Raw genomic sequence first — 25,363 nt, 5'->3', positions numbered from 1 at the left:
TTTAATTTCACATCGCTCTACTTCCTCTGATTTTGTTTTTAAACACGGCGAACATTTATTCTCCTTCACTCAGTAAAGACACCAGCAATGAAGTGTTGTGTATAATTTGCTCGCTGATGGTACAAATATCAGATTTGGGAATCACTGACCGCCCGTCACCCGCTGATCTCTTGCAGCTTCTCTACACAGTACCAAGGAAAAGTTTTGTCCCGCTTACCCATTCAACAAAAATCCGTGAATGACGAGTGCAGACTCTGACTGCATCGTGCAGAAATGTAATATTGGTGGTAGGGAACCCGCCATGACGAGCTTTACTTGTTCTCCCATAGGTTGTGGGTTCTCGTGTTTACACTTCCCTTCCAGCACTGTTATCTGTTTAGAACAGGTTCCTCCTGGGCTCACCTTGAGATGATGACACTTTAGTGACCAGCAAATTTTGGCTTTAAATTGTCTCTAATCTGCAGCTTAGCAGAAAACCCATGGCAGGCTGCAACGGGACGCTGCTTTATGAGGTACAACCCCTGAAGATCCCCGTCTGTCCCGGTCAATGATTAATGAAGGGCAAACGTCTCCAGAGAGGAACACACACGCTGCAGACTGAGACACGTCCGCATTTAGCAAAGACATAAGGATGAATTTACCTTTTCTGGACTACAGCGAGATGCGTGGCGTTAGCTCATGCAGCTACTATGCAAATCTCTAAATAAATCACACCCTGGTGAAGCCCTGCGTGGCCAGCCAGAATCTGATCTCAACACTACTCATGTGTGCAGTAAACATCGCCAACGCGCGCATGTTTAACTTAAATCTGCCCACTGTTATGAGTCAGTTTGTGTTTTAAAATAACATATAAATGGAAATCTTTGGTAAATGAAGCAGCCAAGATTGGAAGTTGTGTTCATTGTTATTGTGGCTTTAGGTGGATATTCTCACTGCTGGTTTCTACTGGGTGCTGCTGTGGAAGTAGACCAGTATACTAACCAGTATGTTAGCAATGTTTTTAGTAGCCAGCTATTATATTTAGGTTTTACGTAATCTGATATTTATAGGATTTGAAAAGTAAAGTCTCAAGAGTTGATTGGTTAAAACCCAACACTAGTAACAAAGCTGCTGGACTAAAAAAGCAAAACATTGCAGGTTATGATTGATGATTTTACCATATGTGGCCTGTTATCTAAAACCCTATAACTCTGAACATATTATACCCGTATGAGGTCAATATTATACGGCAGTGTTTTAGTTGTGCATTTTATAATCCAAAGCTACGTCAGAGGTGTTAAATATGTCAGGCTACTGCGCTGCATGTTGAAGGGTGGCAGAAAAACATCCAGCGTCTTAAATCACAGCAGGGAGCTGGAGTACAAATCCAAAGTTTTTCCACACACAAAGCTACGTGTATGAAGTCTGCCTTAATCCTCAGCTTGTAGTTTTTTTGTTTCTTTTTCTTTTTACGTGAATGTGCTTTCCCATGACAGTCTGACAGGATCCAAGATATATATAAAGGTTGTTCTAAAAACAGGAAAAGGCATCTGCTATGTTCCACCTTTTTAAAGTGAGGATGTTTATGACAAAGCGTAAAAATAAAATGTTAACTGTTTACAGCAACGCTATGATGCTGATTTCAGAATTTAAGTCGAGGACTAAAGGCCTTGCCAATAAATGATTAAATTTCTCTTTTAAGAATGATTAACATTTTTTTTTCTTTTTTTCTGGATAGTTGAAAACAGCAGCCTTAATAAAATTTTTATATCAAATAAATCGATTTCTCAAAATCCACCTAAAGTTATAGAGCTGTCTTTTTCTGCTTTGGTCAGATTTTATTATTGCAGTAAAATATTCAAGGTCACCAAGACCTGGGTATTAAGGACCGGGGAACACCTATAGACACGATTACTTTATAAATGTAACACACTGCAACAACGAATTGCTAAAAATCAACAATTAAAAGCGTTGGTAACGAATTTCATCTTCGATTTGCGTTTAATCCGTCACTCGCCATGTCCGGAGTCGCTTACCTCACCTGCAGGCCGTCGTCAATGCTGACCGGCTGCAGAGCGACATGATCGAAGCTAGGCGGAGCGGAGGCATTATTAAAATTCTGCTTTTTTGTACTAAATTCTACGAATGTCGACACTGACAGCAGCTCGAACCAAGTCCTCAAAAAATACGGAGCACGTCGCACTTCACAAACCAAGACCAATAAATAACATGAGAATTGACATGGCACAAAAGCTCCACAGCGATGATACAGGAGCTGAAATAACATGGAGTTGAGTGCAGTCCTGCGTGGCCGAAGTCGTGCTTCAGGTTTCCGCCTTAACGTCAGTCTGGTAGCTCGTCTAATGCGGCTGTTAGCTTGTTAGCTGGTAAATGACAGGAGCCTGTTTAAATGCGCAACGTTCCCTGAACTGATTGAAATGTGTTCGGTTTAAAAAGGAAAGAAAGTGTCCCGAATGCACTGTTTATATGGGCTCAAAATCAAATAATCTGATTGTGATCTGATTCTTGCTCCAAGTAGAAACTCTCCAAAATTAGCAGCGTTGATGAATTTGCAAAAAACTGCAGAAGTTTTATACTTCATGTGGAGAAAAAAACAAAAAAACAACAGATGCAGACGTGTGTTGGTTCTGACTGTTCTGAGCGCACAAAATGGACCGGCACCAGGTTCTGAATGGTTGAGAACTCCTGCTGTTACTGTTGAGAGAGCGGGAGGAAATGATGATCATCCTAAAATGTTCTGTGCTGCTCAGCGCTGTGGCTCCATCCTCCACATGCATGCACAGTAAGTGGATGAGTGTTTAGATGGACGCTGATCGGATTATGGATCATAAACCAGCCCTCTCTATCAGAATACAGTGTCATTCTGATGGTAATAATTTGTTGATTTAAGTTTTAATGTGCTGACAAAGTCGGAGTGAAGGTACTGTATGGGAGAGAGGAGCAGGGCTCTAAACTAACTTTTCAAGAATCAAGAGTTTTTTTTTTTTTTGCTGTTATGTAACCATAATGAAATTTTGGTGAGACACTCAGAATAAGAGGCAGACCTGAATTAAAAACACTTAGAGAAAAACAAGACATAAGCATCCCTAAAGGACACCCTCAAAAATGCAAAACCCTCAGAGGAAATAAAAAGTATTAAATATCTAACATCCTTTTTGACTCTTTGGAAAAAAAATTAGAAAACTTGTAGAATAAACGTCCTTGGAAGAAAAATATGCTAAAGGACAAATGTAGCATTTAGTATTTACATAAAATGCAGCTTGTACTGAAGGTCTATGAATTGGGCTGGATGTTTATTTGAATTTCAGAAGTGGTGTTTTTGCACTAGTTGCATTTTTATGAGGTTCAATCAAACTGCATTGACACCCCAGTTTTACAGCTTCACTTATGTTGTGTTAAATTGCTGTTCATATAGACAACATTGAATATTAAATGGTTGACTTGGTCAAGATAAACTTCATTATTTGAAGCAAAAATATTTATTACCCAATATTGTACAACAAAGACACCTAAGTAGTAACTTGTTTTTGTGCACTTTTTTGCTTTGTCAGTGCAAATGTTCTATTTGCAAAAAAGAATTGGAAATAATAATAAAAAAAATTCAGATTATTTGTAAAAATAATTGACAGATTAATCGCTTATTAAAATAATCATTAGTGTCAGCCCTAGTAATACTGTTGGTTTTCCCCTTATTAAATATAATATGAAATAAAAAGTACCTGAGTAAAATCTAGATATAAATAATGTCATGTTTAGTCATTTACAAAGCCAATTGTTACTCACTAACTTACTTCAGGGTTCTAACCAGCGCATTTCAACACATCGGGCTGTTCCACTGAAATACGCTGAAGCTTATTAAAAATGCGTGTATTCAGATGATTAACCAATCAGCCCCCACAGATGTACAAAGTGTTGAGGTATAGCTACCACAACGCGATAGGGGTGGATGTGTTACAATCAAAAGGGTTGCGAGTTTGACTCTTGCTTCCTCCCCTGTCATTTGTAGATGTGCAAACAACCACTGGTTGCTAGGAAACTTGCTGATATGATGTACCAACCTGAATATTTATTTATTCACAGAAAAATACTTTTTTTTGGGCCACATATTAAACAATTAAGATACTTTTTAAGAAAAAAAAAAACGTTCATAGAGCCCTGCTGTAGGTAAACATAAGTTTAATACTTAAGAAGTGTTTGTTTTGGATGTGTTGACAGAGTCGGTTGTATCTCATCTATCGTGTATCTGCAAATGTAATGTAGTGACTTCATGTTGCTACAACGTGTGCCCTTGTTGGACCAGATTTTATCCTAATGTTTGCACAAGAACTCATTTTAGTTTGGCTTTTCAGTGCCACTTTTGTTGTCCTCCGTATACTTGGATTTAATGAGTACAGTTCCATCTCATCTTCTACAAAGACAATAGCTTCTGTAGTCGGCTGAACCCGTGGCCTCTTACGAACAGAACTTGCATTTGTGTTTGACTGAAGCTGCCCTTAGATTTAATATCTAATGCCCTTGTAATGTATCATGCCTAATATAACCCGCCTCTCTAAATCCAGAGCTTGTGCCGGTCCTCCCAAGTGTCCTGTTACAGAGACGTTCTGAGGTTGTGACGCACCTTAGTGTGTTGTTTAACAGAGATGACATTTTAATACTTAGTAAAAAAAAATGCCTTAAACAAACTAAGTATGTGGATCAAGGCCTTATTTTGACCTAAATAAAAGGGGGCTATAAAACTAAACAGCACAAGGTAACATATGTTATTAGTGACAAGGATAAAATCTATTATTTTATAAACCTCAGTGCAATATTTTACTCATTAATATTAAACTTTAGCTAATGCCAAGCAATGCAGCGTTTCTTATGATCTAGATTTTTCTAAACACGTTGTCTTAAACTTCATAAAGTTCAATATTTCACCTACATTAAATAGTGGTTAATATTTAATATACATTTTCAATATTAAATTTTCACCAGTATTTGAAGTCCTCATCATGTCATCTCATCTAAAATAACAAAACAGTACAATTTTTATTTTTGCTTCAGATTTTCTGGGAAAAATTAATCAGAGCGTCAGATTAGCAATTACTATCTTTAGATTTGCTTAGCCTTAAATTTTCCTTAATTTAAAACTTGGATTTTTTCCCTCTGGCAATGAATGCAAAAGGCCATCAAAAAGTTGAATATATGACCCATAGAAATATTGGTTCTATTATACTTCTTGGTTGTTGTTTTTTTTTTTTTTTATCACAAGCAGGATATCTGACTTATTAATGCTGCTTTGTGCATTTCTCCATGACAGATTTTTAGCAACAGTTGTTTACATTAGAAACTAAAAGCTCAAAGAAAAGATAAGAGTTGTTCTGCTAACCCTGCCTTTATGGGTCTTTGATGAGATTTAAATCGATTCCCTATGCCTGCAGCTGATGCATTTCCTTTCAGTGTTCGTCTCCATGTGGCTCTTTGTATAACCTGGGCTGCTTTAACATGCCATGCAGCGGGTTTTTGTCGTAATGTTAAAGCATTGTCGTCTGTTTGTCGACGCTACGCAGAGGAGATCTCTAAGTATTTGGAAATGACGTGGTGTTGGACTAAGCTCGGTTTTCATAATGGACTGACGAGCTATGCACTGTGACGTCTCTTCAAGGATAAAATGTAAATACACAGGAGGAAAGCTGGGCGGCTGACTGTGACTGCCTGGAATAAACTGAAAAGAAAACGGCCGTCCATCTATTGTCTATACCCGCTTTCCCATGTAGGGCCGCAGGAGACAACCACGCAGAGAGACCATTAACCTGACAGTTGTAGGCTGGAGTACCCCGAGAGGACACATGGAGAAAGAAACCAGGCTGGGATTCAAACCCAGGACCTTCATGCTGTTAAGCAGCAGTGCTACCAATTGCACCCCTGATTAAACATGTTGACGTGGATTTTGAAGTAGTTGCAATTTGCGTCCAGATTTGAAAGTTGTGAAAGTCACTTCAGAATGTACACATCCCTTTTTAAAAGGCTTGTGGTTTTTTTTTTTTTAGGATGTAAAACGAGTCGTTTGCATTGTTCTCTACAAATAAAACCACGTTTATCCTCCTTTCGTTCATTTGAATGACAATTAGGACTCGTACACTGCGAAAACGGATCTAAAAATAAGTAAAATGTTCTTAAAGTTAGTGTGTTTGCCCTTGATTTGAGCAGGTAAATAAAATTATCTGTGGTCAGTATTTTGACCCCTAAAATAAGATAATTAGACATCCTGCACTTTAAAAAATAAGATGATGGAGATGAGTTGTTCCTATTTTAAGTACAAAAATCTTATTCCGTTGGCAGATCATCTTATCTACCTGCTCAAATCAAGGACAAATACACTGTTTTTAAGAACATTTTACTTATTTCTAGTTCCGTTTTTGCAGTGTAGTACTGCTGAAAAATCAAAACCCTCTCAATGTTCAGCCTGCTTACAGACACCAGATGTTTTGGGGTTAAAACGTATTTGTATTTTTAACTACTCCTAACTTTTCCCACCTTGACTAAACAACCTACCAGTAAGCCAAATCTGTGTTTAAAAAAAAAAAAAAAAATTCCAGGCTGCAATGCTGCCACCTCCCTGTTTCAGTGTGGGTATGGTGTTATTTCTGTGATGCGCAATGTAGATAGGATTAATGGCCCAAAACCTCAAGTTTGGCTTTTATTTCAAGGTTTTAGGAGATTTTAGCCAAGCCTGGGTGGTTTTCTGGGTGAACTGTCTTGCAACCTTGTCTATCGCTATATGAAAAAGGGACTTGCCTATTGTCACACGTCGGAAAAACAAAACTTGCAGCTTCTTCAGTGTTTCTGTCGAAGTTTGACAGCCTTCATCTGCAGTTTCTGACTCATCCTTCAATGGGTTTTGTCACCTATTGGCGATAACTGCCTTGTACCATGGTGTGTGTGTGAATAATTTATATTGCTAGGGACATTTTTGGCCCCTTTACTGATTCCTCACTCATGTGAGATCCTTCTGATCCTTTGTTGGCTCTCAACGAATTGCCAATTAGCGAATGTCTGGTAAATCTTATTAGGACAGTTGAACTTTATTTGAGGTTAATCCAATTTGATATCGTTGATGGCAGATGTGAACTAAAGAAGATTAAGTGCTGAAACTGAATCACAAGCGGCTACAACATCTAGTTTTGGGCTGTGCAAATTTAGTCATCCAAGTTATTGTAGCTTTTTTTATAGCTGTCCTTCAGATAAAATGTTTTCACTGGAGTTGTACAGCATGAATATTCCATCCATTCATTCATTCATTCATTCATTCATTCATTTCTGGCTCACATACCTTATCTTACCAAAGTAACATACGCAGCTATTAATGTCTAAAACCCTGGCAACGAAAGTGAGTACACCTCAAAGAGAAAATGTCCAAATAGTTCCCCAAGTGTCAATATTTTGTGCGACCACCATTGTTTACCAGCGCTGCCCAAACTCTCTTGGGCATGGGGTTCACCCGAGTTTCACAGGTTACCACTGGATTCCTCTGGCTCCCGGTGGAGCTGGTGAATGTGGAGCACCTCATGCTCCTCCATCTACCGTTTGAGGATGTCCACAGATGTTCAATAGGGTTTAGAACCGGTGGGGCCATGCTTGGCCAGTCTAGACCCTTTACCCTCAGCACCTTCAGCAAGGCAGAGGTCGTCTGCTGCTTTGCTAAAGCTGCTTGGTAAAGTGGTGTATTTGAGGTTTTCTTGTGGTAACACTGCCCTGCGGTCCAGTTTCTGTATTGAGGTTGCATGCTCTGCTTCAGTATGTCCCAGTACACAGTGGCATTCATGGTTTGCTGGCAGCTCCCATACAGCCACAAACCATGGCACTCTCACCACCATGCTTTACTACAGGAGAGACATGCTTGTCTTTGTAGTCCTCAGCCACACACGCTTTAAAGACGCTAAACCAAACACGTTCATCTGGTTCTCATCAGACCCCACAGGACATGGTTTCAGTAATCCATGCCCTTAGTCTGCTGGTCTCCAGCAAACTGGAGACTATTTTGTTCATTATCTTCAGAAGAGGCTTCCGTTTGGGATGAAGGCCATGCAGACCAGTTTGATGCAGTGTGCGACGTATGGTCAATATATTCACAATGTTGATTTTAGGTCACATCGCTCAGCCCTAATCCATCCTGCACATTTTTGCTATCAACTCGAGCGAACATTAACCTAAACCTTCAGTTTCTGAACGCTTCCCACCCTCTGCAGGGTCCGCTTTTGTCCTGTGTTAGAAAAAACACCCACAGCCGAGAGCTTGCTCTTGAGAAAAAGTCCCAGGTTGTAGTAACAAGCCGCGTTACATTTTAACAAAACAAACACTAGAGAAGTAATTGAATTACTCCATTACTGAAAAATATAAGGCCATTTTTTCGTAACACTGTTACTTCCAACACGGCTAATGAGTCACATGACACTGACGATGGAAAATGGCTAATTGGGTTTGACATTTTTACTTGGTGTACTCAATTTTGTTACCAGGGCTTAATAACCACTTTATTTTCAGGGACACCAAATTTACATGATTACACACACCTGTCCACTAACTATATTGTATCCAAGTGTCACATCTTGTGTTGTCCCATGAGAAGATCTAAAATATTTGCCCAAAATGTGAGTGGTTGTACTCACTTCTGTGAGATGCTGTAAGTGGAAAAAGTGTTAAAATTATATTTCATCATATCTTATTCATGTCATCGCCTAATTCTATGAATAATTTTCTGTACATCACAACAACCTGATGTTTGAACAAGGGTGTGTATACTTTTAAGCGTCCCCATCAAAAAGAGGAAGTGGATATTGGTGTCAGTCTAGATTTCAGTCAACTACTAAGCCTCAGTCTTGCAATAAACTGCTCCTGATTTTGTGTAGACACTGTTATATGAGGTCTATGCAATCATGACTATGTCCCTGGTTAATAGATCCATTTAAATTTTACAGCGTTATTTCTGATTAAACATTAACATGAATGAATGCATTAAAATGACTGCGGCAATATATCGGTCACAAAAAACAGGAAACATGTCTGGAAGTAAACGTGATGTCGGCCCTCTGAATAGTTCTGTTTTTTTTTTTTCATACAAGTGTGAAGTCTATTCATTTTTCATTGATGATTTTATTTTTTTGTCCTCCTGTCCCTACAGGCTTGACCTGAAGGAAGAAATCCCCCAACTTTGAGTCATAAAACATTAATCATTCATACATTGTGAGAAAAAGATGCTTTTCCTTCATGGTTTGCCCTTTTAAAGTTGTCGTTTGTGTCGGCCCCTTGTTACTACGCTCTTCCCAAAACCTTTGTCACTCCTTAATCTTTTGGACTATGACTTTATTGACCTTATTATCTTTTTAGTTGTTTTCAGTTATCTACCAGATTCAATCAGTGGTGGGTAAATTTGAGACCTTTATCTTTTCTGTTGTATTCGTAGTAGCATTGGGTTCTTTAATTAATTAGTAATGAATATCAGTCCAAATCTTTATATCGGTGCATCCCTAACATTAATAAAAAAATGCTAGATCACATATGTGAGCGAGTTTGTACAAAACAAATGGGTTCTGCCTTTGAAATGCGCAGACTTTGACATTATTACCTTTTTAGTTGTTTTCAGTTATCTACCAGATTCAATCAGTGGTGGGTAAATTTGAGACCTTTATCTTTTCTGTTGTATTCGTAGCAGCATTGGGGTCTTTAATTAATTAGTAATGAATATCAGTCCAAATCTTTAAGCTTATATCGGTGCATCCCTAACATTAATAAAAAATGCTAAGTCACATGATAAACAGCTTGTTCCACTTGACCTCGTTGATATCCTAACAGGAGGCATTACAAAATAAGAACATATTTGCCAAGAATACAATAAAAATATTTTAATGATTGCTTTGTTTTTGTCCAAAGATGTGCCTGGTTTAAAAATAATAATAAAAAATATCAGTGAAGTGTATGCCGCCAAGACCAATTACTAATACCTGACCCATTCGCCAATCAGTTTTATTTTTTTTATCATCCATAATTTGGACTTTAGTTTGTTCTTAATCCTTTTGGCTTCATATTTTGGTGCCAGTTGGAAGCGGCCAGTCAGTAACTGAGTTATCAGTCCAGACTGAGACCAAGCTTGGATCCAAATCTATATTTGTGATACGTGTGACTGTTGGAGCAGCCATCCACGCTCTCACATGGACCTCTTCTTCTCTTTCTGTGTGGGCGGAAGTGCATTTGTAAGGATGTGGTTCTGTGGCTTTGATAGACTGAAGAGGAACTCGCTAAGGCCGAGTAATTTCCAAGCTGATGTAACTGTCATATTGTAAAAAAACTTATTTGTGAATATTTGATCAAAAAGGGCTTAATGGACACGAACCTTAAAGCCCAATTCCTGCATGTATTCTTTAGCAACCCATTTCTCTGCATGTTATTTCCTGCTTGCTACTTGTGATCAGTTCCTGATAGGGAAGCAGTATTTTTAAATAGTGCTGAATGGTGTTAACGGTAAAGGGAAGCACTTTTGCCCCATTTTTGTAAATTTCACTTAGCCGTTAACAGGTCTTGTTGCAATGCTATGAGTGTCCAGAAAAGTCCAAAGTGAAATTATCTTCAGCTAGCCTTTTTTTTCCTGTAGGTTTAATTTATACATAAAGTGAAACATTTCCATTTAAATTGAAATAACAGTGGATAAAACACTAGAAAGAGAATACAATGAAATCTTGATAAGTTTATAAGCTAGACTTGATAAAATTTTTTCATTCATATGTTTAAAATAGTTGCCCCTGTCATTTAGCAGTTAGTTTGGTTTAACAGAACATCCTTATACTTATGAGCTGCTCTGTGTTATTCAGCATTACCCTTTTCTATGTTCTGTCACAGGCCCTTTAATGAGGTACAACAGCTAAATTGCTTGTCAACACTAAAAGCAATGCTAGCTGGCCTGTCGGGTATAAATTACAGTCTACAGCTTGATCACACAATGCAGCCAGCAATCAGACTGTTTGCCAAAGACCCGTTTTTATCAGCAGGGTGATACTGTGAGCATTTTTAATTAGATTTAAAGAACGCCTTTTGAAGGTCAGAGCACTTTTTTCATAGTCTTCGCTCTTATTAGTTTTGTTTGCCAAATTGATGCTAGAAAACAGAGGCCTTGGCTGTTGTATTGGCATTTTTAGCAGACCTGTTAAAAATAAGCAGATACAAGGGTTGTAGTCCAATATATATGATAAACCTTTAACAAGAAAAGCAGACCATTCAGAAGAGCTGCAACATGCAGTTAAAGTACTTCCTTGACTAGTAGCTAGTAGCTTCTGGAGGAGTAGTTTCCTTTTGCATGTAGTGAGGAATAAAACATCTTTGAAAGGTTGTCTTTGCACTAGGGATGGGCATCCATCACATCTGAACCGATATACCAATACCCTGGACCTGGGAATCGGTACAGGTACTCAGTGGTACCCATTTTCGGTAATTATGTGAGTTTATGTGGAAATAAATCTTATTTTAATAATAGTCTTAATATTTTTCAATTTAACTTATTCATTTCTCAATATTTAAACATGTTAAAATTCATAAATTATTTCATAAGGTTCCTTTGTAGATGTTAATACATTGCCTGAATCCACATAAAACACATTTTTACCAAAATGACAGTTCTCACAGGCACAGAGTGAATGAGGTGAATAAGGGATTGAAGCTGTGTGTGAATGAAATTCAGGGAATTATTTTAGTGCAACAGTTTCATAGGGAAAAAAAAAGACCATTTAAAAACACATTTTATCCCGCTTTGTAATTCAGGGCGGGATACATTTGCAATGTGGAAACAGAGAGGCTCTCCTCTCTTTCCTCTGACTGCAGGCGGGTCTGGTACAAAATTCTGTACCCATCCTTACCTTGCACAAATCAAAACCAGTGCTGGACCAAACACTTTGGGTTCTGTCTATGGTGTTTAACATGTAGTACTTGCACTGCCTTTGGTCGGCATCAGCAGCAGCTCTTCTGAAATCATGCATTCAATCAACAGTTTAAAAAGTCAAAGCTTTTAATAGCAAGGTAACAGAAGATCACTTTATTGTTTAAACAGTAATGCTAACCAGTGGCGTATCTGGGGCACAAAAAATCAACAACTATTGACAGCAACTAATTTTTTTTGTGACACATACAACCTGACTTTGATCAATTTTAAGTTAAACAGATAAATTAGCATAAACCAACACACGAGAAATGTAATTTTATATAAGCTAAATGTAATTTAATTTGTATACATAAAATTCCAATAAAGACTCCCTCATATGGAACAGAAAAGATTCACATCAATCCTTCAATGAGCCAGCAAGGACAACAACACTAGATGGTCGTGCACTATCTGGCAGAACGTGAACGTAACGTGTGCATTTCCAGTATTTTTATTGGACGATCCGAGCTTGGGGCCACAGGATTTGTGCCTCACGGCTGTCTACTGAGAGCGTGTTGGGCATGCACACTGCGATTTAAGATGTTCATTATTTAAACAAAACCGAAATTCAAGGTGACTCAAAGTATTTAGCCTGCTGAGCTTGTCAGTACCCTGGCAGGCTTGGATATATAGACACAAACGTTAATAACATAATTCTATTGGTAAGGGAATCTGTATTTTTTACAATATTGCTCTAAAAAGTACAATCCTGTGCCACTGATCACTGTGAACATAGAGCCCCACGGGCCCCAAATGCCAGAGACGCCACAGATGCCAACATATGGTACTAACATATTACTGCCGTGCTATTCATTGAAAAGCGTTACCATTTCTTCCCTCCATACATGAGTTAATTTGAGAAACTATTGGTAGGTACAGGAGAAAAACTAAACTGATGCATGTGAGCAGGAGCATAGATCTACAGTACGTAGAAATCACCTCTCAGATGATCGCTAAATCTCTGCTTTACCAGGTTGTTAATCACTTTGTAACCCTTCCTGATCGGTTGTCAAAGGGTCTTAGCAGTCAAAGGGCGGTGGGGATACAGAAGTGTGCGTCAAGCTAATGTCAGCTAGTGCTAGCTTGTTTTTACTGGGAAGTTTTCTCCCAGACGGGATCTCTACTGACCGTTTTATGTTGCTCTGAGGCATTTAAAATAAACTAACAACGCTTAGCCTGGCTGGGGGCCAAGTACAGCGGCCCACCAGGCTTATAATACGGTGGGGGAAACCCTGATGGATTTTCAGTTTATAAATGTAAACAGAAATCAGCCTTCAGTCTACGTTAACTTGGATGCACTTTTTGAGATTTATTAGGGTTGTCAGGGTACTAAATCTCAAACTTAATATTGATACTAAGATAAATACTCAATACCTTTTTTCCAAATTGTGGCAAAAATGTTTTGAATGCAAGGGGTTATTTCTGGTTTCAGAGCAGAAACTATTAATTGCAATTTGGCAAACTTAATTTTAACTTGCTTAAACTCAAACAAAAGTATAACCATTTTCGTGTAAAATGAGACACATTTTCAGAATAACACATTGGTGCATTCATAATTGACACATGCTACTAGGGCTGGACGATAATTTAGTAACAATATACATCAATCAATAGTGTGGTGTGACAGGAAAAAAAAAGGGTCAATAAAAAGTTCAATAGAACAGTTTTCCTTCCTTTTGCATTCTAGCATCCATGAAGGTTAATACTACAGTCATTCCGTCCTTCCAACCAATCACAAATGCAGACACAGGAATGCTCCGCCCCCTTCAAAGAGTACAAAGAGCACGCTTTCTTTTTTCTTTTCTAAAAAAACTTGCAGTTTTGGTAAAAAGTTGGTAGAATAAAAAGTTGAGTTTAAATTCAGTGTTTTTGTGTTTTTATTTAAAAATATGTCATTAAGCAACAGTATAAATTGGCCAGGGCTGCACTTAAATATATGTCAATATGATTTCTATTTCAACTGTATGATTTTTTTTTTTTCTACATCATCCAGCCCTACATGCTATAAATAACCTAACGCGCCCCAAACATTTTCTCTAGCAGCCTATAAGCAGTCCTCGTGTGCCACCATTGTTAACAGAACCGTAAGCCTGGAAGTGACGAACGTACTGCACAGAGTAAAGCGTAAACGCACCTTCCCATCATCATACTGCAACATGTCAGTCGGCATTTTTCACAAGCGATAATTTCACTAAGTCAGTAAATTCTGTGTGCAAAATGGCACAAATGTCTTTGAATGCAACCTAACTTTATACCTTCAAGCCCGAATGCTTATCTGGGATGTTGAGGCTCCCACATACACGGACATACTGCTCACAGACTGTGAGCCATGTGGACTGTCCGCATACTTTTACCTGTCACAGTCAACCACACCTATTGCCTACATTTCCTGTGTTACATTCCTACACTTTCTGCCAGTGGGACGAAGCAGGGGGGTGGAAAGTAGCATTTTTGATGAGCTAGTTTGGCTCATACAAAACATTTTTTTACAGCGTGAACAGGGAAGCATGTACATGTTCTGCCTTTTTGGTATTTTTCTTTTACTATATTTTCTTCTGTGATCCACTTCAGCAGCAGGGTGCACCGTTTTTTTTTTTTTTCTGTTGTCAGCGTCAGTCTGGCTCCACCATAACCTGTGATATCACCCACACAGAGGCGTGGGGGTGGGTGCACTGGTTTGTTTCGTTGCTTCATTATTTATTAGCTGACTGAGCCCTCAGCTGATTAAGATGGATAAGTAGGACGGAGCGTTGCTTGGTGCAGAGCTGTGCAGCTGGGAAGCGCGTCTCGATTGGGGAGCTCAGACCGACAGAATTGGGCTGTCCGTGTCTGTCAAGCTCATATTTAAAGCTAGCGTTTATGTCAGGAGGTTCACCGTTACAGAAACAGAGGCTTTACCCGGCTGCTCTCAAACGTCAGTGTCTTGTTAGTGCAGCCTTTGTTCAACATGTAGGTTCTTCTTGTTTATATTCTTCTTGGGGATAATTCCTTTGAGCAATGCCTTGTTTGTTTGGTAGATGACGAGGGTCGCATATTCTCTTCCGGCTGTACTCGACACTTCAGCAGAGTTCAAACTTGCAGCAGCAGATCTTTTATGAGATGATTTTCTGCAGGGACGATAAGCGGCTGTCATTGTAGCGCTGCAGTCGGAAGAAGTGCGACAATTTGGGCAAACGTGAAAAGGTCATTCTGGATTGACTGTTGCAATTGAGTATCTTTGAATAATTTTTGTGTGCACTTGCATTTTATTGCAAGAAAATTTTGTGGCTCGTCGCTTTTTTTCTTTTAAACAAATGCACAAAATTCAACAAATGTGGTTAATTTCTAAGTACAGTGTACCACAATTGACCTGTTTGGTGCGTTCCTCAATCCCACAGAGATTTAGATAGTTTAAATGAATCCGTGACGGATATGATGGCTTTCATTGATGACCGTTGCGCAATAGTTTCAGCACCTCCTGAATGAGGAATAATGAATGGCTGATCAAAGGGAAGTGGAACGGTTCTCTCTTTTTTTTTCTTTTAGCTGTCTGAGGGATGTTTAGTATTTTCGGTTTTGCACAACTCCTACAAACTAGGCCAGGTCAGTGGTTCAGAATATAACAGCACATCAGTGCTTCAATTTTTTTTTTTAGCAGCAAAGGGGATCCACAGCGTGAATCATGAGGTTATTAAAGGGACGAGTCGGTCAAGTCAGGCCTCAGAGTCCAAGGTGGAGTCAAGACTGTATCTGGTACCTTTTATACCCAATTGTATTTCCATAAACAGCCTTATCTGTTCTTTCTAGATATCCTTATCGTTCGCCTTTCATCTTTAAAGACCCGACTACTACACCCACTTTCTTTTCCAGTAGGAGGTTTTCGCTATGTGTCAGGAAGTGAGACGGCTGAAAGCGCGACAGCCCGGGTTGTAAAACACATCCGTACCAAAGACCTGCAGCACGTAGATTCTCACTTCCTCCTCTTTTGGGATCCTAGCTGAGAGAGGTTGACTGTTGCTATTAAAACAGCACATCAGTTTGGTGGTCGATCTTCGTACGGCGAGAAGGTCTACAGTAAAAAAAAAAAAAAAAAAGTTACTTTTTTTTGGTACCAAACGGGAAAAGGTTTTTCTTTGTTGTCAGATGGTGGAAAAAAAAGAGAGGCTGAGGATGTTTTTATAGTGTATGTGAACATCTGGTTTCTACATGGAGTTAAACAAGCGGACATGTGACGGCTTTATGTGGCTTAGCATGTGTCTGTAAACATATAATGTCACTCTGACAGACAAACACATTTCCTGCTTCACTGAGTCCACGCTGAAGAAGTCAAAAACCCGAAATGAATCTTCCTCCAGCAGCTCGCTTATCCTTTTGCCGCCGTAAGAAGCTTTTCTGCTTGAGCTGAGCTTAACCTGTCACCTCTGCTCAGTCTTAGTCCCCCACACATTCTCACTGTACCGTCGCCCACGGTGTGATCTTTGTCAACTACCAGCCCTTTCTCGGCTTAACGCGGCAAGCGGAGGAAGGAGTCCTCACCCTTTGAGCTCTCTGACACCACCTGCTGTTTTTGCCCCTCGCTCGGTAACTTTTGTTTTGGTTCGTCGAAGTGTATTGTGTGCCCATCTGCCTCCATCTTTTCCCGCCGTCCTCATACGGGTCATTGTTGAGCCTAAAAGGGCAAACAACAGATGATTGGAGGATGGTGGGGGGTGGGGGGGGGGGGGGGGGTCACGCTGCACAAACACCAGCAGTGAGGTGACAGGAGTCTGCTTTCATGAGCATAAATGCATGTGGCTAAAGGACAGAAGGGCTTTGTTTTTGTTTTTACGCTAGTTAGTTTTTTCATTATAGGATACGAGTAGATTTCCACACATCCTACAACTTTGAGGTTGTAATGGGTAAATAAAGGAATAAGGTCTTTTTTAACTTTTAGAAAAGAAAATACAGATTAAGCTGGACATATTTTCATTCTAGTTCTGTGGACGGAGATAATCAAAAAAATGTTCGTCTCTCTACACCATTTCAAGATGTAATCTAACATTATTTCCTCTGTAAACTATTCTACTGTGACTGACTCTGTTTCGCTATAAACTGCGTTTCTGCAGGAGTGTAATTTATTTTGATGTTCTGTCACACCGTGTATACCGTCTTAGATTTGGGTATTAGGTGATCCACAATGTCGAAATCATAACACAAATTTACCCAAAAGCAAAGTTGCAGGCTAAAATATGTTGAGTATTTACTAATAGGGGAGTGGTGGCCTAATGGACAGAGCAAGCTTAAGTTCTGGGTTAAACTCCCACTGACTGCTACTCTGGGTCCCTGAGCAAGACCCTTAACCCCAGATTGGTCCCCGGCCGCCGCACATGACAGCCCACTGCTCCCCAAGGAGATGGGCTAAATGCAGAGAACAAATTTCACTAGAATGTGTGTTGTAATGACAATAAAGATGATTATATGTTTTGTTTATTTTTTTATACAAACCTTGTTGTAGTTTAAGGTCAGATAGATGTATTACTTTTTTATTTTTTATTCAACTTCCTTGATTAAAAGATGTTGTGATGAGTTTATTGCCATCACACAAATCACTTGGTTGATGTTGTGTCCTCTGCTGTTATCTTGGAAAAAAAATAAACGTCTAATGGAAACCAAAACACAAAAAAGGGTGTAGGAATCAACAGAGAAATGTCTAGACATAAAATGCAATATTCTTTTTTTTTTTTTTTTTTTTTTTTTTTTTTTTTTTGCGGTTATGTACTATTTTCCTGGTGACTTTCTTTTAAAAGGGAACTTGTTTGTTCTGCCATTAAGGTCCATTGACCTAGGCTGTATGTTTGGTGTTGATAGAAAACCCTCCATACCAGATTGTCCTGGTAACAGTCGTTATGTATTATTCTGGCTGCCCTCTGTCTGCTGTCCTGCCTTAACAACTGATCTGGTTTTTGTTTCCTAGTCTATAGATCAGACTCTTTCCTGGCAAATCTAATTTGGTCGTCACCAGGAACTCTCCACTAATGGTCCTTAAAGGAGTTTTATGTATTTTTGGTGCTTCCTTCTAACCTGGCAAGCCAGATTGATAGTGTTTGGAATGGAGAGTGCTACAGATTATCAATCTGTGTCGGCTCCTATTCAATCCGTTCAGAGCAATAAGGGACCCTCAGCAGAACTTTCCGAGCTGATTGGGCGAAGCGGCACCTAGTGCCCTCTACCGAAGGTTGGCTTTAGCCAGTCACGGTATCAAATAGAAATGTTTTAAGCATCAGACACCATGAGAAACCACAAGTTACGCTGGTCAAGGTACTTCTTGCTGTTCTTTTAAAGAAGAAATTGTGGATTCTGACAAAACAGATGTAATAGCAGCAACGCTTGCGTCCTTCTGCGCTGCCATGTTTATGCAAGTTCGGCTGTGGGCTTGGCAGCTCTTACTTTCGTCACAGAAGGTATGTCCCAGCTTAAACCAAAATACTGCAAATTAATCAGCCACAACCGTTTTGGTTCCAACCTGAGTAGTTGAGACGAGAGTGGAACAAGATGGATTCTTGTGTGTTTGTGAATGAATAAATACTGCTAGGATTCAGCTTGCAGGCAAGGTTAGCTTCCAAGGCTCATTTCTTTTTATTGGCTGACTGCCTCACAATAGCCATTGTTTGGCTATGTTCGACAATGTCAATGTTTTATTTATGCACGTTTTGAAGTATCTCATTAGAAAGATTGATAGAAACGGCAAAATGTATTAATAACGTAAAGTTTTTCTGCTCATTTGAGTTTTTTGGGGCATTTCTGAGAGAGTTAATATGCCCAAATGAGTGATGGAAACACATTTAGTTCTGAAGCAGTAAACATTCACCTCATGACTGATGAGCTGTTTCCACTGTGTCTTCCCGGATATTTCCATAACGAGCATAAAATAGCATTTCTTTCTCAACGTCCTTGGACTGCAAGTAACATCACCAATACTAGTTGACATGACAGAATAATTACAACTTTCCCAATTGCAACACCTTCCTGAAACCCTCTGAACATTTTTCTCCGATGTCATCCATGCTAGTTTGAAACATCTACTCCCTGTTTATTACAGCCATGCGTAACGTCAATTTAAGACAAAATTAGGCTTTGTGTATCCTGATTAATTCGCTCCAAACCACCAGATAGAAAATGCCTAATTTGCATTTTCTGTTTTTGCGACATTTTAAAAAGTTTGCATTTTAATGGTGTCAAAAAGTAGCCAGTGTGGAGCTAATAAAAAAAATACATACTAGAGCAGTCATCTATTTGCAGTTAACTATTGCTTAGCAAAGCTTTTTATTAAGCTCATGCAAGTTTATTTACCTGAATACTGAACTAACCAAGGATGTCACTAAACAGAAAAGACACTTAACTCACAGTGCAGAACTGTCTTTACCTAACTCTGCCGCTCCAGCACCCCTACACCCATAAACGGATAGAAAAAGGAACAAGTTAAACTGAAAAATGGTGAACAAATAAACTGTCTCATGACAACCCAAGCCTACAGTATCTCTCAGTTGCGCCCTTTGGGTCGCTACACTGTTATGGTGTTGTAACAATGTTTTGAAGAGAAATACACTTATCAAAAAGATAAAGGGAACACTTAAACAACACAATGTAACTCCAAGTCAATCACACTTCTGTCCACTTAAGAATCAACACTTATTGACAATCAGTTTCAGCTGCTGTGGTGTAAATGGAATAAAGGAGAGGTTGTGCAGGTGGTGACCACAGACCACTTCTCAGTTCCTCTGCTTTCTGGCTGTTTTGGTCACTTTTGAATGCTGGTGGTACTTTCACTCTAGAGGTAGCATGAGGCGGAGTCTACAACCCACACAAGTGGCTCAGGTAGTGCAGCTCATCCAGGATGGCAGGAAGGTTTGCTGTGTCTGTCAGCGCAATGTCCAGAGCATGGATGCACTACCAGGAGACCGGACGGTACATTAGGAGACGTGAAGGAGGCTAGGAGGGCAACAACCCTGCAGCAGGACCACTACCTTCACATTTGTGAAAGGAGGAAGAGGAGGAGCAGTTAGAGCCCTGCAACAAGACCTCCAGCAGGTCACACTGTGCATGTGTCTGCTCAAACGATCAGAAACAGACTCCATGAGGGAGGTATGAGGGCCTGACATCCATAGGTGGGGGTTATAATTACAGCCCAACACCAAGCAGGATGTTTGGATTTACCAGAGAACACCAAGATTGGCAAATTGGCCACTGGCATCCTGAGCTCTTCACAGATGGAAGCAGGTTCACACTGAGCACATGTTGCAGACGTGACAGAGTCTGGAGACACCATGGAGAACGTTCTGCTGCCTGCAGCATCCTCCATCATGACTGGTTTAGCAGTGGGTCAGTAACAGTGTGGGGTGGCATTTCTTTGTGGGGCTGCACATCCCTCCATGTGCTCACCACAGGTAGTCTGACTGCCATTAGGTACAGAGATGAGATCCTTAGACCCATTAGAGACCGGTCTATTTCAGAAATTAGAGTTTCATTGATCATATGTTTTTGTGATTTTTTTGCCAGCACATTCAACAATTCAAATAAAGTATTTAATAAGAATATTTCATTCATTCAGATCTAGGATGTTATTTTAGGGTTCCCTCTATTTTTTTTGAGCATCGTAGTTGCGCTTACCATATCAGCTATAATGTTTTTTCTGTATCAGCCGCAATTTTGCGGTCTACTAGCTTTAAATCTACTAATTGAAATAGAAACAGCCCTATTTGTTGCTGTTGTTCGTGTGAACAGAAATAAATACAACTGCCCCACGTTATGGCTGAAATGACATGAGTTTCATGCTTTTTCCTTTGTGTGTTTTATTTTGAACGACAACATGGACGGTGTACAAAAATTAAAACATTTTGTCATATTTATTTTTCAGTTTTACATAAAAAATGCAATCATTTTCAACACTTGACATCTGTATTTGAATTACACTTTTGATTTCTGCTAATTACATTTGATTTGATGCAGTAAAGTAATACAATTTAAACCAAAGTAGATCATTGTAATACTTTTTTTTTGTTGTTGTTTTAACATAATGTCTTTAATCGCTGGATGCCCAGCCCCTTCAGCTGATTTACCTAAAGTAACTGCGACTCCCTAAGCAATTTAGCTGAATAGCCCCGTGTTCGAGTGTGTGGCTGTTAATATGTTGCTCTTCTAGCTGGAAAAACTGCATTTATTTATTTTTTAGCTGAGACGTGAGCTTTTAATCTGAGTGGGTTTCTTTAAAGAAAACCTTTCCCGTGATCAACAGGCTAACTGCTATTCTCTGTAAAAGCCAATTAAAAACTTATTTTGCAGCATTTTTTTTAAACTACCCAGATTTGTGAAGGTTTTTACTCAAATCAATAAAGTGAACACATCTAACATATGCTCCCAGCGCCAGGCGTTGTGCAGATAGCTTTCTTAGTTCATTTATTGACACTTTTAACAAAGTAGACTCTCTGAATTGGAGTAAAGCCTTTGGGTTTTATTTTAGCTCTCCTGGATATAACCTGAGCCTCGGCTACTACGCTGGTTGTCTCAGACATTTGATGACCAGATTATTCTAAAAACATTCCCTCTGCTAAAAAACAAATAAAACTACCTGGAGGCTCCTTGCTTCTTGGAAAAGGACTTCTAGCGTCTTCAACAAGCAGCGTGGAGAGAAATGTCTCCCAAAATCCCTCCTGGCACAGTTTTAAAGTCCAAAGGACAGCTACATTTAACACTTTGTGCTTTTTTAGGTTGTTGAGATATCCCTGTATGATTTCTACTGTTATTTAAGACAATAAATAAAATGTAAAAATATTAAAGAATCTCTCATACTGTTCACCTGTTTAAACATTTAAGTATTTTTTACAGCACCGTATTCACATAACTGATTGGTAATTTATTTCTCAAGGCAGAAATATCCTCATGTCGACCATTAAAGCTAGTAATCATCTCTTTAATTCCCGTTCTGTAAGGTTGGAGATTTAGCTCTGTGTGCGCTTTATACTTAAGTCAACACTTTTTCTTTCTTGTAATCTTATCACGTAGTTGATAGGCCTCTCCTAGTAAGTTAACTATCAACATGATTGTTAACATGATCTTCTATAAATGATTATTTAATCTTTCCCATATTAAAGGTTATTGCGGATATTTTACAGACCTGCGAGCTTACAAAGGTTCAACTTGAATTTTTACTTCCATGTTTGTACCACCTGGCCAGCCATGGCTGCTGCTTCCTGTTTTCTGCTCTATAAACGGGTTGTTTATGAGCACCCTAAGCCACCGCCGGTCTGCCCAGAGATCAGAGGATACTTTTTGCTCTGTGGAATGAAGCCCACTCTGTTGTATTTTGACTGTGGGCGGGGCTGGAATGCAACACAACACACTGGACAGACTGTGGCTCATTGTCAGGGCTACATTTTTTTGCTACATTTTTTCACTCATGAGAAAAGATAAAAGTGTAAATTGTGGGATTGCAACAAGTATTTCAAAATAAAAGGTGTACATTAACAAATTTTGATTTTGTCTGTTCTACAGCTTGTACTTTAATAAGTACCTGAATTGTAAATCTGTAAAAACAAAAACACACAAAAGTTCAGATCCTCTTCACTTAAAGTTACTGATTTAATCAGTTTGAAACTTAAAAATAAAATCTGCAATAAGACTATAGATAAATACTGATACATTTGTACAACTGTATTAAGAAGTTCCTATTATTTCCCATGTTTTATTTTCTACCTTTTATTCCAACTTCCTTTTAACTCCAACTTCCTTTTAACCATGTAAAGCATTTTGCATTGTCCTGCATGTCCATGTGCTATACAAATTTGCCTTCTTAGTTTAAATTACTTTTAAACACTGACTTTTAGGACTGCTCTCTGGTTGTGTGCCTTAGGCATAAATACGTGTTTTCTTGTACTTGCTCCTACTTAAAAGCTGGTGTTTGTAGTTCAGCTCCTTATTTGATTTATAGGAGATACAGACACATTTCTCTTTATTTCTTGGTTGTTTCATTAATAAGAGTCCACTGTTGACCCCTGAGTATTATATTTTGACGGGCTCAGAACTACTAACTCATATTAAATGGCGAGTTTAAATCCATTATTGCATGCCAGTTTCCAACTACAAGTCTTCACAAGGATAGGGACGGAATAACATCCAGTTGTTGCGGGGCGTGTTGACAAAGTATCACAGACAGAGGGGGCTGCTTGCACGCAAGTGTGACTAAAGAAATACTCGTGTAATTTTAACATTTCACCATCTGGTGGCAGCTCAGCACTTCTATTTAGAGTTTGATGGAACTTCAACTAAGTAATGGGCTTCACCTTGTCTCTGGTATTTTATTTCTACTCCTGGATAAGTGCAACATTTTCATTTTTTAATGTTTGAACTAAAGGAAATAAAAATCTACTTTCTGAAGAAAGAAACGGTTCCCTATTCTGAGTTTAGCCTTTTTATTTGTTACTCTGTCTGTACTTTATGTATTTTTGGTTTAATCGAAGTGCAAAATTAATGAAAATCAACATGTTTGTTTTTTGTTGTTGTGCCCAGATGCTGCAGGAGTGTCCCAAGGCACGAAGAGAAGTCGAGCTTCACTGGAGGGCGTCGCTGTGTACCAATATTGTGCGCATCAATGATGTTTATGAGAACCTCTATCAGGGCAAGAAGTGTCTGCTTATTGTCATGGAGTGGTGAGTGCACAGCGTCACTGCACACACCGTCACTCAGGGCACGCTCGCCTCATTGGTGGGGAATCCTTTTAGGATTCAATAGTTGCTGTTTATTTTCTAATCGAAATAGCGATATTCAAGGATTTTTTTTTTTATCTTTATTTTCTTTGATCTTAAAATTAAAGCTTGTCGTCATATTTACATTATCTATTGCTCCAAGAGAGAAAGAAACAGGAGAAATCATTAACGTTTTTATTCCAATATCACTATCCTATAGTCATTTGAGTGGAATATTTTTATCTGGTGTGTTCTTCACGTTTACATTGTACAACCTGCAGAACTTGGTTTTCCCCGAACATCACTATTAAACAATCCATCGACAACAGTTTTGCAGAATTCAAAGGGAAACATTTAAGTGCATGAGCCATAGCTACAGTGGAGAAAAGTCCTGGGATGTTCACGATAAACTAGGATTCTTTATTCATCTATATGCTTATTAAGTGGGGTCATATGGGAAGTATGTGAAAAACCTGACTGTACTTACCTGCAGCTAGATCCAAATCCTGCTTATTATGAGTGTGCTCATTTGAATTGTCTTTATGTATTTCATAAAACTATACTACAACAAAAACAATGAATACAGACAAACAAGACCAGGTCACACTTATCTTTTTTTATCAATAAATTAATTTATGAAACTGTCTCCAATTAGTTTACGGCCACAGATTCAAGGTATTTGCAAAAGCAGTGCTCACCTGCCTTGACTCGCACATAAACTGAAGTGACATCCTATTCTTAATCCATAGAGTTCATTATGACGTTGGTCCACGCTTTGCAGCGATAACGACCTAAACTCTTCTGGGAAGGCAGTCCACAAGGAGAGTGTTTATGGGAATTTATGACCAGTCTTCCAGAAGCAGATTTGTGAGGTCAGGACTCTGAGCAGACCAGGCAAGGTCATCCACACCAAACTCTCTCATCCATGTCTTTATGGACCCTGCTTTGTTCTCTGGTGCATTTGATTAATTGCATGGGTGAGCGAATGCTTTTGGCAATTTAGTGTATCTTTAGCTGTATTCAAACAGCCCTTTTCTCTATTATACAACTTTGAGTAATATTTTTTCAACTGTTAGTCGTGATTCCTAATTGTAATATGTTGAAAATCTTTATTTAAAAATCTGCAATGCTCTGCTCTGGTCTGAAATCTCGAAAACTCAACATGTAATTCTATCAGAGTTTCAATATGTCACATGTTCAGGTTGCAGGGTAAAAAAAGTCACGCGCTGAGCCCCGCAGACTTACCCAGCATCCGTTCCTTCGTCTTCACCAAACTTTATAAAACAGACAACTTCATACCGTGCTCCATTTCAGGCAATTCAATATTTTTCCTTCTCTCTGATGGCAGTTTTTGAACTTCTTTGAGACGCTGATTGGTCCTTTTTTCGCTTTCAACTCACTTTTGCCAGCTTCTACTTCCCTGGTGTATTTTAGCTGACTTTGTTAACCCGAAATCACTTGCTACCTCATTTATTCCGTTGAATGTTTTAATCTATCGCCTTCCAAATTTACATTTTGGTGGTTTAAATAGGTATTCACGGGCGTGGTACTTTGTCCTTGTTTTCCACTTTTGGAAATCAGGTGTCATTCATTTTTATTTTGTGTCTTATCCGAATCGGCTTTATTCAGCAAGTTTGTGCACATGAGGTCATTTTAAATACAAATGTAAAAAATATACACTCTTATTTATACACACACACAGTGTTTTTACAAAAGAGTA

At 38.9% G+C, this 25,363-nt stretch overlaps 1 protein-coding gene across 1 annotated transcript in view; it reads left to right on the top strand.

Moving 5' to 3' along the window:
- Positions 1-25,363, top strand: part of mapkapk2a (MAPK activated protein kinase 2a) — a 43,918-nt gene that overhangs the window by 2,557 nt on the left and 15,998 nt on the right. The window contains exon 2 of the mRNA XM_012874894.3: positions 23,468-23,607. Within this exon, the coding sequence (XP_012730348.1) occupies positions 23,468-23,607 (140 nt within the window). The remainder of the gene's footprint in view (positions 1-23,467; positions 23,608-25,363) is intronic.

This window comes from Fundulus heteroclitus, chromosome 20 (genome assembly GCF_011125445.2).
Source record: "Fundulus heteroclitus isolate FHET01 chromosome 20, MU-UCD_Fhet_4.1, whole genome shotgun sequence".
Classification (NCBI taxonomy): Eukaryota; Metazoa; Chordata; class Actinopteri; order Cyprinodontiformes; family Fundulidae; genus Fundulus; species Fundulus heteroclitus.
This window is presented reverse-complemented; position numbering and strand designations above follow the sequence as displayed.